The 13,961-nt window shown below is 40.1% G+C and overlaps 1 protein-coding gene across 2 annotated transcripts in view; it reads right to left on the bottom strand.

Annotated features, from left to right (window-relative positions):
- The window catches only part of LOC121284602 (glutaminase kidney isoform, mitochondrial-like), a 111,032-nt gene that overhangs the window by 47,089 nt on the left and 49,982 nt on the right, over positions 1 to 13,961 (bottom strand). For both annotated transcript variants that reach the window (XM_041200103.1, XM_041200104.1), the window contains exons 8-13: positions 12,697 to 12,729; positions 12,516 to 12,574; positions 9,722 to 9,788; positions 9,331 to 9,381; positions 5,331 to 5,507; positions 2,348 to 2,479 (exon numbers count right to left, since the gene is read on the bottom strand). In XM_041200103.1, coding sequence (XP_041056037.1) covers positions 2,348 to 2,479; positions 5,331 to 5,507; positions 9,331 to 9,381; positions 9,722 to 9,788; positions 12,516 to 12,574; positions 12,697 to 12,729 — 519 coding nt within the window. The remainder of the gene's footprint in view (positions 1 to 2,347; positions 2,480 to 5,330; positions 5,508 to 9,330; positions 9,382 to 9,721; positions 9,789 to 12,515; positions 12,575 to 12,696; positions 12,730 to 13,961) is intronic.

Genomic DNA, 13,961 nt, shown 5'->3' with positions numbered 1-13,961 from the left:
ACCATGGAGATCTAGATGCACCGCCAATGTCTGAATCTGTATTCAGTGAAGTAATGAATTCAACAACTCGTACATGGAGTTCAGTTTTAACAACACCATGTATGCCCAATTAAATGGTATTGTTATGGGGTCCCCTCTAGGCCCAAATCGGTTTCCACAAGAAACGCATCTCCGATGGAATGACACCTAACCTCCTACCCCTTGCGTATTTCCGTTACATAGATAAGTTTGCTATATATGAATCCACAGCTACATGTAAGAAAGGACTTCACCCTGCGCTCGAATTCAACTTTGAAATGGAGCAGTCAAACACGCTCCATTTCATCGACTTGCTGGTTGAAAAAACTGCCAATGGGTTCCCTACTACAAGCCTTTCTTCATTGGTCAATATATGCGTTGGGATTCCTACCATTCCATGTGCTGTAAGAGTGGCCCAAGCCATTTGTTCAGTGTGCAAACTTGATGCTGAAAAAGGGCACAACAAGCCATCGTGCAGGATAATGGCTACTCTGATCAGATCATCACTTGCTGTATATCGCACAAACTCATGAATAGTCCTAAGGTCACCACTTTTGGCCTTAACAAGTACCCAGTTTACCTCAGGTTACCCAGGAAGGGTAAGGCATCTCAAATATTTGGGAAACAGGTGAAGCTAGCTGTTCACGCTGTTACTATGCAGTAGCAACACAAGTGGCACTCTCCACTAACAGAGGGCTGTCATCAAGCCAAAAAGATGCTCTGCCTATCACATAAATTAATAATGTGGCATTTGAATTTCAGTGCCGATGTGATGCCAGGTATATAGGCCATATATCACAATGACTGGCAGGTCGTGTCAAAGAGCATGTCCTTTCAGCTGTTTGGAACAGACAAAGTACTGACCGTACCCAGCTAGCAAAACTCAAAAGTGCCCAGCATTACGTGATTCCGCGATTGGACAACACTCGCTGAATGATCCTGGTTAAGCTAAGAATTACACTTAAGAACCAATTTAACATTGCTAGTCGGGTTTACAGTGAGGCTCACTTATGTATGCTAGAAACCACATATTTACAAACAGGGCCTGTCCTTTGAAGACAGGAAGAACATGTCCACACATTGCCCCCTTTTCAGCTAAACAATAGCTTGGGGAACAATCATTTCCTAGTTTATCCCTCAGGGCAATGCCTTGAGCATTCAGAGTCAACCTGCCTGGTTTGAATTTAGGAGTGTAAAATGAAAAGCTTCGATAGTATGACTTTTCCATCAATAAAGAAATTGAGAGATTTAAAGGGGGTGAATTCCACAGATGAGGGCCTTGGCAGTTGAAGGCACAGCTGCCATAGTGGAGTGATTAAAATCAGGATGTTCAAGCGGCCAGAATTAGAGAAGCACATACACCTTTGAAGGGTTGTAAGCCTGGACGAAATCTCAGAAATGGGCCATGGGTGGATTTAAAAATAAGGATGAGAATTTTAAGAGATGTTGCTAAGTGTTTTTTCCTTTTTTCATAGGATTGGTGTAATGCCAGCGATTTCCAGTGGGGAGTCAGTGTAGATCAGTGGACAAAGGGGTGATGAGTGACGGAGGACAGACATAGGAGGATGGCCAGGAATCTGTTGAAATACTCAAATCTAAAGGTAACAAAGCCATGAATGAAAGTTTCAGCAGCTGATAAACTGGGGCAGAGGCAGAAAGAGGAGGCTTTAATGATGAAATTGGAAGCTCATCTTGCGACCAAATATTAAAATCAAACAAAAGCTGCAAATAGTCTGGTTTAAGCACAGATAGTTGCCAGGAAAAGGTTTGGAGCTGGTGGCTAGGGAATGGAGCCTGCTGTGGGAATTGAAGACAATGGCTGCAGTCTTTGCAACATTTAATTGTGGAGAATTCTGCTCATTCAGTACTAGATTTTGGTCAAACGGTTTGACAAATTAGAAAAAGTGGAGGAGGTTGACAGCTCTACCTACCACCACCACCTCCGAGTATTATCATGCTTGACGTGGAAACGGATACTGTGCTTTCGGATGATGTCACCAAGGGGCAGCACATACATGAGAAAGAGAGAGGGCCAAGATCTTTCAAGGACACTAGAGGCAATGGTGCAAGAGTGGGAAGAGAAGCCATTGCAGGTGATTCTCTGGCTATGGCTGGATAGATTAGAATGGGACCAGAAGAGTGAGCAGTCCCTGCTGCTGGGGGCTGATGGTGCTGTCAACACTACCAAAGGTTACAGACAGGTTTAGAAGGGATTGATTGCATTTATCACAGTCACATAGGATGCCGTTTATGACAGTTTGCAGTAGAGAAAAGAAGCTAGGGGTTTCTTTCACATCACACAACAAAATAAAAATGTCATTGCACTTACCTGGCAGAAGTGAATACCCCTTAGACTATTACCAAGTTTGTCCAAAGGTGGAGACCAACACATAATACCCATCACATTTGGCACTACCAGCAAAATACCACCAGAAACTCCAGATTTTGCTGGAAGGCCCACCTATTAAAAAAAAACAATGTGCACGTATAAAAACACACTTCATGGGCACCAACAAATAAAGTTTTTGATAGTTAACATTTTTATTTGTTTTAATGAAACAGAAGCCCTAAAGGTTCAACAAGGCAAATGCAATATGTGGCACTGAGCCAAGCAGTGCCAACTAGAGAAGTCCAGTATTTGATTCAGTTTGTATGCCAACCATGTAATTAGCATTGGCAACCTAATATGATACAGTAGTAGTAGGGTTCCTGTCCAGTCATTGAGTGGCACCTGCTACAAGAATATGGTTCCAGCTCAGCAGTGAGGCTCCCAAATAATCTGTCATCCCTCTCTATCTAAACACATGATTTCTTAGCTGAAAGACTCAGAAGACCCCTACTAACACAGGAACCAGCATGATTGTTGGGGAAACAATCTGTTATCTCTCAATGCTAGTATCTGCATATATTTTAAACACAACACTGAAAAAAGTTATGTGCCTAACCTAAACACTTTGCAGCCAAGAAAATTGCTCTAATACATTTGTAGAGAATACAAATGAAAATGCAAACATTTTACCTCATTATCCATTGCTTTGCTTCTGAGAAATAGTAATTGTTCAGGAAAGAGCAGAGAAGCAAAGGAAATCAGAGAACTTCAATGTCTAAACTGCAAATCCGACCATTGGCATTTTGAATTTACCTAAATAGTACATGAAGATTTGTCCCATTTCCCATTCAAAACAGAGGGTTGCTTCTGTTAGGTGCCAGTATTTAATGACAAGAGCACCCAACACCTATAAGTTACAAGGTGGTCTTACTCAATACTGAAATTTCATGACACTTAATATTTTGTAACAAACTGGCTAGATCATTAATTTTAGCACTAATTATCTAGTATTACTTCTATGTGTATTGTTGCCATGCATAAAAAAATTATCCTTTTCCTGTAACTTTTTGTTTTATTTGTTCATGGGATGTGGGTGCCGCTGGCTAGCATTTATTACCCATTCATAGTTCAGAGGGCATTTAAGAGTCAACTACATTGCTGTGAGAGCCCATGTACAGAAATCACAAAAAAAATAGTTGATGAGGTTCACGGAATATCGGCCTTTATCAACACAGAGGTGCAGGTTATGTTACGGGTGCAAAAAGCTTTGGTTGTTGAACTACATCTGAAGTACAGCATTGAGTTCTGAGTACTGCACATCAGAAGGATATATTGGCCTTGGAGAGATACAGCACAGATTCACCAGAATGGTACCAGGGCCAAAAGAGCTAAATTATAAGGACATATTTCACAGAATAGGTCTGAACTCCTTCACGTATTAAAGGCTAAGGGATGATCTACATGACGTGTTTAAGATGACTAAAAGGAGTTAATAGTTTTGCTCACTACCCAATTTCCTCCGATTGAGGAGTCCAGGAAAAAAAGGGGGACAATCTTAAAGTTAGAGCTCAGCTGTTCGGGGTGATGTCAGGAAACATTTCTTCACACACGGGATAATGGAAATCTGAAACTCTCCTTCAAAAAGCTGCTAAGGCTAGATCATAAAATCTCAAAACTGAGACCAATGGATTTTTATTAGGCTAGGGTATTTAGGGATAAGGAACCAAGGTGTGTAAATGGAGTTGAGTTACAGATACAAGTAGGCCTGGGCAGTAGATTTTAGTTTAACTTGACCAAACTTAGGAAGATTTCACGTTATGTTTGCTGTAGTATGCTAACAAGGTCAGGACGTCTCTTTGTACTAACAGTGGGCTAAAGGAGCCATTTTATATTCTGTACTTTATAATCAATCATTCACATGTAATTAATCAATAATTACTGTATAATCAGTATCAGTGACTGGCCAGAAAGAGATGATTAAATAATGAGCCTCAATGTATAATTGAAGAATAAGTAATTAATCAAGTAGTTACTAAGGCTGGATAATATACTAATGTCTGAAATTTAATATATTAATTTGCTGCTGTAAGCACTAACCGTAGGAAAAGAGAGCATCTAGATACCGCAGGGAACAAGGGCCTCATCGTCCTTGGCCACCTGGGGCAGGTGCAGAAGAACGAATGGAGACTTGTCCAAATACAGATAAAGAACGATCATTAACAGTCTCATTGCTCCATGGAGCAGAACAATGTACGTGACTGGTTAAATACAATAAAATTAATTCAGTAACAACAAATGGCTGATTGGTTAATTACAACAAGCCTGATTCAAGATGAGGTGATACTAATTCCAGGGTTAAAAGTGGATTTTGGGAAACATCTTGTTGCTTGCAAGTTCGACCATTGTTGTGAAGATACTGAGTGCTCCTTGTGGCAGAACTTCAGGGAAATCACTGTCGGTTTGGGAACGCGAGGAAGGTTCACACTTCTACCTGGCTTAATTGACCAACTGAAGTTGTGAAAATTGGTCATGTATTTTATAAGTATACTTTTATCTTTTTAAAAATAAATTTTCTTAAAATTTACAATGCAGAGTTCTGTTTTTGCCTTAGTTGGTTCAAGTCTTGTTAGAGCCAAAGTGAATCTATTGAGTCAGATAACATAAATCTCTGTAAAAGTTAACACAGATCAGCCATGATAACTGGAGTGGCTGAATGGCTGATTCCTGTTCCTATAATGAACATTAAATTTACTTTAGTTTTGCTATTCTCCAAGTTTAACAGAAGTATTTAAGATTGCATATTTGCGTATAGTCTTAACCAAGTGTCATCATCAAAGTTAAATATCCTGGATTGTCTTTTTCAGGGCAGCCCTCCTCAAATAGTCTGGGATTTTCTCTGCCAAAATTACAATCTGACAAATACTCCAAATAGATTGATTCTGTCCTAATTCTAGTGGAAATGGTAATTATTAATTATACTTACATGAAAGGCAAACTGCCCCGAGAAGTCATACATGCCACAGGAGTGCATCAAACTTAACGTGTTTCTAACAGCCTCAGGGCTCAGAACTCTCTCGCCTGTGATTGGACAGATGCCACCATTGGCCAGTGTTGCTGCCATTACACTGGCTGATTCACATGTTACTTCAATGGAACACAGCTTTATGGAATAAGAAAAGAAATCATTTAAATGTATCTTTAACATGAAACCAGAACATAAGCATGCACATGTGGAGATGAGTATAGATATATTTTTAACATAGAGAATTCCTAATATATAGATTTTGAAAAAAATGAAGTCTTTTACAAAACATTTTTCATCCTTTTCTGCTTCCATGGAGGGTTGTTAATTAAATTCCACCCGCCAAAGGGCAAACTCCGAATCCACTTGTAGCCATCAGCTGTTCTGATGATACATGCTATTACAAATGCCCCAGACTAATCTAGACATTGCCATTCGGCTACAAAAACAAAATACTGCAGATGCTGGAAATCTGAAATTCAAACAGAAAATGCTGCAAATGCGCAGCAGGTCAGGCAGCATCTGTGGACAGAAAAACAGAGTTGATGTTGTCTTGCTACAGTTGTACAAGGTTTTGGTGAGATCACATCTAGAGTACTGTGTGTAGCTTTGGTCTTCACATTTAAGAAAGGATATACTTGCATTGGAGGCAGTACAGTGAAGGTTCACTAAATTGGTCCCTGGGATGAAGGGGCTGTCCTATGATAAGCAGCTGACTAAACTGGGCTTACATTCTCTGGAGTTTAGAAGAATGAGAGGCGATCTCATTGAAACCTATAAAATTCTGAAGGGGTCAATAGGGTCAAAGGGGTCGACGTGGAGATATTGTTTCCACTGGTCGGGGAATCTAAAACATGGAACAGTCTCAGGATAAAAGGCCGATCATTTAAGACTGAGATGAGGAGAAATTAGTTCACTCAAAGGGTTGTGAATCTTTGGAATTTTCTGCCCCAGAGGGTTGTGGATGCTCCAATGTTGAACACATTTAAGGCAGGGAGAGAGAGATTTTTGGTGTCTCAGGGAATTAAGGAATATGGGGACTGGGTAGGAAAATTCAGTTGAAGCCCAAGATCAGCCATGATCACATTAAATGGCAGAGCAGGCTCAATGGGCCATGTGATCTACTCCTATTTCTTGTCTGTTCCCGTATTTCAAGTTGATGATAGATCGTCCCTTTTGTTCTTTATCCACCCTCCCCCTCTTTGTTTACTCTAACTTGTCCCATTTTTGACAAAAGGTCATCATCCTGAATTGCCAACTGTGTTTTTTCCCCTTTATTCTTTCATGGGATGCAGGCGTTGCTAGCAAAGCCTGCATTTGTTGTCCATCCCTAATTGCCCTTTGAACTGGGCCATTTCAGACAGCAGTTAAGTGTCAACCACATTGCTGCAGGTCTGGAGTCACACATAGGTAAGGATGGCAGATTTCCCTCCCTAAAGGATATTAGTGAACCAGGTGGGTTTTTACGATAATTGATAATAGCTGTCTGTCTTTGTCACCATAACCAAGACCAGCTTTATATTCCAGAATTATTCCTAACACAAAGGAAGATGGTTGTGGTTGTTGAGGTCAATTATCTCAGTTCCAAGGCATCGCTGCAGGAGTTCCTCAGGGTAGTGTTGTAGCCCAACCACCTTCAGCTGCTTCATCAACGACATTCCTTTCATCATAAGGTCGGAAGTGGGGATATTCACTGATGATTGCACAAGGTTCAGTGCCATTTGGGACACTTCAAGTATTGAAGAAATCCATGTCCAAATGCAGCAAGACCTGGACAATATCTAGAATTCGGCTGACAAGTGGCAGGTAACATTCACAACACAGGACTGCCAGGCAAGGACCATCTCCAACAAGGGGAAATCTAACCATCGCCCCTAGACATTCAATGGCATTACCATCTCTGAATCCCCCACTATCAATATCCTGGGGGTTATCATTGACCAGAAACGGAACTGAACAAGCCATATAAATACTGTGGCTACTAGAGCAGGTCAAAGACTAGGAATCCTGCAGCGAGTAACTCACTTCCTGGCTCCCCAAAGCCTGTCCACTATCTATAAGGCACAAGTCAGGAGTGTGATGAATAGTCTCCTCTTGCCTGGATGAGTGCAGCTCCAATAACACAAGAAGCTTGACACCATCCAGGACAAAGCAGCCTGCTTCATTGGCACAAATGTTCACTCTTTCCACACAGTGGCAGCAGTGTGGATCATCTACAAGATGCATCTACACCACAGACTGCAGCTGTTCAAGAAGGATGCTCACCATCACCTTTTTAAGGGCAATTAGGAATGGGCAATAAATATTGGCCTAGCCAGTGACACCCACATCCCATCAATGAATTTTTAAAAATTAATTGAATTTAAATTCCAACAGCTGCTGCAGCAGGATTTGAACCCACGTCACTACAGCATTAGCCTGGACCTCTAGATTACTCGTCCAGTGACATTACTGCTACCCACCGTCTTCGCTTTTCTCTCCACAGAGCACCTGTTTTCAGCATTTAGTGCTTCATCATCACTTGGCTATCTAGCTGCTGATCTAGAGGTACTCAAACTGGAAAAGTTAGAACCAACTATTTATTGCTATGCACCTGAATTCTACTTGCCTCTTCTAGTTTAAATACTGCTTGATCAGAAACCATATTATTCAACAATGTGTGTTCAATCCAGAAAGACAATCACACTTTAAGAATACTTCAAAGCTCCAACAATGATTCCCTAGTTTAAGAAATGACTGAAAATAGTAAGATTCAGAGGGAGGGAAAATCTTAATGGACTTTGTAAAATCTCATGGCTCTCTTTTCCCACACCCTACCACCTCTCACACTCAATATTTTCTCCTTTCTGTTACAATATCTAATGTCCCCAAAGGGAAGAGAAACAACCTGCTTCTAGATGTCCATCAATGATCTTTGGCCAGGATATGTGCAATAGCTACTCAAATGACATCCCATTTCATTTTCTTCCATCTGCAGAGAAATGCCATTGCATCTGCTTACTATTATCCATATCAGAAAAGAGAAAATCAAAAACTAAAAAAAAAATTTAATCTGCACCCCATCACTACTTTGGGTTGTACTTTAATATGCATTGTTAGAAAATACTTTTTGAAATTAGAGCAGGTAATGAATCCATTCGCCCCATGCTTTTCTCCCCTTAAACGGTGTAAAATATACACCAAAATGTATTTGATGCCAGATCCTAGTTTTCCAATTTGGTGCCATGGACATTAGCTATCATGACCAAATTGCCACGTGCAAATCTAGAAACTGTCAACAGTCTAATTCACAGGCTACTGTTTTTACGTTGCTATTGCACATGTTCTAACAATTGACCAAACAACATCAATGGAGAAGAGAATCAAGTCCAATCCCACCCTCATGGAATATGCAAACATGCACACTTTCCAATGGGATCATAGGGCTGAAAAAAAGAGATAAGAAACCAAGGTGTATTTCCTCCTTCCCCTGCCAGAGACACAATGTAGCATTCTCACAGCTGTCCTAATTACAATACACATTTCAAACTCCATTCAAACATAGCTTAAAGTGGATGAGGAATATAATGGTACCATGTCCAAAATCTATTCCTCAAGCAATATTACTAAAATAAAAACGTTATCACATTGCTGCTTGAGGTCTTTGCTGTGTGCAAATTGACTGCTATGTTTCCTACATTTTGACAGTGACTATATTTCACTTATAAAGTGTTTTGGCCTGAGGTCATGAGGGCTGTATATAAATGCAAGTTTTTTTCTTCAGAATAATTGATCACATTCTGAAGTCAATGCTGCTTATAGAATAACATAGACCTGTACTTCGTATGAATATTTTTAATCAAATTACACAGAACAGGACGCTGTATTCCAGATAAGGCCAACCAGTGTCTTATACAAGTTCAACATGACCTGCTTATTCTTGCACTCAATGAGTACTTAAGTACTTGATAAAGCTACTCACCTGGAAATAGAAATCTAGAACGCCAGTCATATCACTTCCTTCTGGAAAACACTAGAAAATTTATAGAACAATTAGTTTTTTGCCTTTAAAAGAGGTTCCTCCCTTTGAGGGGCACTAATCCAAACATTTTTCTGCAGCAAGATAGTAGGGTTCACTTGTTTGTGGGCAACTCTCAATCAATGCTGCTCTCCAAAATTAGACAAAACTCAAGTACAACAATGCTGAGTTGCAGTAATGTAATACTACCTTAGTAACTATAAACTTAGAAAAAATGAACTGAAGCTGAAATGACAAGCAAATGCAGCCTAAAAATAGGCATGGCACCATTCAAGAGAAATAACAGCGCATATAGTTAAATAAGTGTTTAAAATACACAAGAGATCCAACAAACCTTCTTCTCCTTTAGGTAGTATCCTATAGCAAAATTTCTGTCTCCTGATTCTCTTTCAGACTGAAACCTAAAAACAGTAACATTTATTAAGATGTGGTGAATTAAAAGCTTAAAAACGTAACATTATTAGTCCAGAATATACGTATCCCTTTAGCGCACTTCATCATACAAGCTGATAACCGAATCATTAAAAAAACATTGGCTTATATTTTCAGAGAAGCAAAATTGTGCAATTTCAGTTAATGTTAATCAGATAGTGTGGCCATTGCTAAATGTAACTGGATCAAATACATATTTTAACAATTCATAAAATTTTCTGGATGAGTACTTATCTCTAAACAAGCTTCATGTAGTTTCATTTTCAGAAATTAGTTACTTGTGGGAAAGTCTAATAACTATGCTTTTGCAACAAAAAACCACTATGATAAGACTCCAGAAAGAAAATAGTTACCTGTCATCAGTACCATTTAAAAAGATAAATTCCTCAATATGATGGACCCAATAAACAGCAGAATGCAGAATACAAATTTTACAATCTTGCAGCTGCTTCATCAATTGGGCTGAAGTGGATGTGATGGCCTGCACGAGTCTATTTCAACTTCAGCATTGAGAGAGGCACTCCACCATGCAAATTAATGATTTGTGGAGCTGGGAACACAACAGAAGGAAATGGCAGAGATTCAAAGGCTATGCCTCGTTTTAATGGTGCCATGAGAGGAATGATGGTGAAAGGGGAAATGGAACAGGCCACTCCAGTCAGTTCCCTACACAATGCCTTGTGTCACAATGGCCGAGTTTGCCCCTACACAGGTGCAGGTGGAGGATTCCATTCCAGGGCCCTCAAGAGGCTCCAAAACCCAAAGGACTCAGCAGTCAGAGTTGGGATCTGAGCAGCTGGCCTCTACACCTGCTGAAACCAGAGGTTGCATCATGTAGAAATGCTAGGAACAGAAAAAGTAATCTAGTATAATTGCACTTGGGTGTGTTACACAATGCTAGATTGATGAGTCATATAAATGTTATTTCTTTCCAGCATTTTTGGTTGCTGGCTGGAAAGCAGCCTATTCACTAACGACGGATGCTAAGACATGAGTTGATGCCAAGCAATGGGGGCTGTGAAAGGGATACCTGGTCGACTGCAGAGCTGTTTTGAGGTGGGTAAAGGCAGGGAAACCCTGGGTATCTCCTGATCTGTCTAGGCACCTGGAGTGAATTTTCACCAAGCTGATGGCTTACTCAATGACATATCTAGTTATCATATGGTTTTCATTGTACTGTCCTGGGGCTTCATTGGTCAGGTTCCTCAGGGTGCTTCAGCCATGTTTTAAGTAGCCCTAATATCTGAGCAGCCAATAATTAAGTCTGCTTCAAGGTTAAAAAGAGATCAGGGAGGGTGGGCTGCTGCAGGGCAAAAGCATCGTGGCAGCACATGTTGCATTAAGATCTTATTGCGGTTGCATCCAGCTGCACACTGATGAACCTTGTGGTTGATGAACACCAGATGGATGATCTAGGGGTGTTTTAATTGCCTTAATGTGTGCAATCAAGGAGTGGTGGCTTGGGTTTGTGGTTGAAACTGAAGCCAGTTTGAACAACAAACCCAAACCACCACTCCTTCTGACTGGGGGTATTGCAGACAAAGTTGACACCATTGTCTGCCCTAGCATCAAGCCATCAGTCATTCTTCTTATGCATTGGTGGACTGCCAGAAATCCTTCAAATGTCTCTGGGAGAGCCCTGGGATGCAGCCAAGGGTGAAGACATTGGTAAAGCATGGCCACAAGGGCCACTTGGCACCAAGTCTTGTTCCAGAAAGCTGAAAATGTCTGCCACCACCTGATGCAAGACCCTGAGCCTCCTGAGACCCAGTTTCTCATTTGTCAAGAAAGCTTATCCTTTGCCTGGAGATCCTGTTTGTTGTGTACCCTCTCCTGTAACCTGTACTTCTCTGCCGATTCCCCCTCTCCTATGGAGCTGCAGGTCTGTAAGAAGGTGATTGCTGCTCATCTTGATCCTCATCTGAGAACCAAAAGTAACAGAATAAACTGTATCCATGATGATCTGATAGATCAAAGCTCCAAAGTGCATATCAGACATACAAACTTCCAAAGTTGTCAAAGTAACCTCCCGTACAATTGCTGTGAACAAACCCTTTCACACCAGCAAGCAAGAAAGCAGCTGAGGGTTCAGCACTATTTGACATATTTATATGTCTTCACCCTCCTCAATTGTCTGTGTTCTCTTGCTTTCATTGGCAAGTTCCAGGCAGCCTGGGAAAGCCATGGATCCACAGTTAAGTTGCAATAACCATGTTAATATCACTGTGATTGACCAATTAACATAGAAATTGATAACATGTCTCTGCTGAGGGGGGCTGCTTAAACATAGCTTAATGGGCTACAGTTAAACGTGGAAGTCGGCTAGTTAGAGCTGGGTTCCCAAAGTGCCATCAATTTCTCAGGTTTTAAAGCCAACTCTCTCTCAAGCCCAAGTACTCCTGCAATTAAAATTCAGCCCAGAGCCAGTAGTTTCAATACAGGTTTTATCCAATCTGCTGAATGACAGGAAAGTGGCTCGAGTTGCTAATATCATTCCCCTTCACAGGATATGAATTGAAACACCTGTATTTTTTTTATAAATTTATGGTATTTGAGTACTTTTAGTTTTTTTTTTAAATAAATGCATGCTACCTTGGGGAGGGCAACCAACCACTATTGTATTTGAAGAGTTGAGTGGATCAGAAGAGAGAGTGAAGAGGAGAAACAAAACAAAAAGATGAATAAAAGTTACTCACGTAGCATTATTAAAGCCAACATATTCATTTCCAGCCATCCGATTCAAGAACTGTGTGACCTGTGAAATAGCACTACTTTTCAGAAAGCATTCTATTTTAGAAAATGCAGACATAATTTTGTCTTTTCAGGGTAACCCTTTCCCCTCATGCAAAAAAAAAACTAAACTGGGAATTTACTTACATAATCAAATTTCTCAGCATTGCTTACTCCTTGCTACAAGGAAAGGAAAATATATTAAATAATCTTTTGAGATAATTACATAAATATGTGCTATATTTCTATAGCTTCATACAATTAGTTGAATGCACTTCAGACAAAAATTCAAGTTTCTCTGAATCAAGCTGGCAATAAATGCAATTAATTACTATTTAATATTATTCAGCATATAAATGACTTATTAAAATCTACCACATAAATTTATAAAAGGGATCCGTGGATACATTGTCAATATGGTTATATCTGCAGAATCTGAATTATTTATGCTCAATATTGTAAGACAATTAACGTTAGATCAAATGAGCTGTTTATTTTAGATCATTGCTAAAAAAAAGCTAAGCATAATCTAAGTAACACTTCAGAGCACAAGTTTGTAATGAAATCAGAATTTCAATTGAGAACGCAATTTGTAACAATTCAAATTATGTTCTACCCAGAAAAGAGATACTATCAGCCATAATACAGTACAGTGGCTGATTTCACAAACAGAAAAAAAGGATTTCCCTTCATGGCTTCACCTTGCCCTATCACAGCCTTTGGTTCTCTAATTTTGGCCATTTTTTGCATCCTCCATCACCCTCCACATGCTTTTAAGGGTAGCTTTCTGTTGCCTCTGCCCTGCTCTCTGGCTTTTGGAGAAGCTACATAGATTCTTCACTTTTCCATCTCAAACCCTCAAAACTTCTCAGTTCAAAAAGCTTCAGTCGTCTTTCATGACCCTTACACCATCCATTTTACTTTTTTCCTCCATATAAATTTTTTGGGATGTTTCTTTGACATTACATGCACTATTTAAATGCAGGTTGTTGGTGATTTTCTAGTATTTTGTTTTGTAAAGACATTTAACACGAATTGTAAAAATGAGAATAGCTGAGGATATCTTAAATAGAATTAAGAGCCTCAAACAGATAGGGGTGTTTGGCCAGGTGACATCCACCCAAAGGTGCTCAAAAAGAATGGAACATGTGCCTTGCCCTATCTTTATTGTTCCCGTTGGACTGGAACAATGTCATGTGGTTCTGATTTTCAATATGATCCCCTCCAAGCCACACATCATCCTGCCTTGGAACTATATCACTGCTCCTTTGCTGGGTCAAGATCCTGGAACTCCCTTCCTAATAGCACTGTGGCTGTACTGTGGGTGGACTGCAGCAATTCAAGGTGGTGGCTCACCACCACCTTCTCAAGGGCAATTAAGGATGGACAATAAATGCTGGCCTAGCCAGCAA

The sequence above is a fragment of the Carcharodon carcharias genome, chromosome 12 (assembly GCF_017639515.1).
Source record: "Carcharodon carcharias isolate sCarCar2 chromosome 12, sCarCar2.pri, whole genome shotgun sequence".
Classification (NCBI taxonomy): domain Eukaryota; kingdom Metazoa; phylum Chordata; class Chondrichthyes; order Lamniformes; family Lamnidae; genus Carcharodon; species Carcharodon carcharias.
This window is presented reverse-complemented; position numbering and strand designations above follow the sequence as displayed.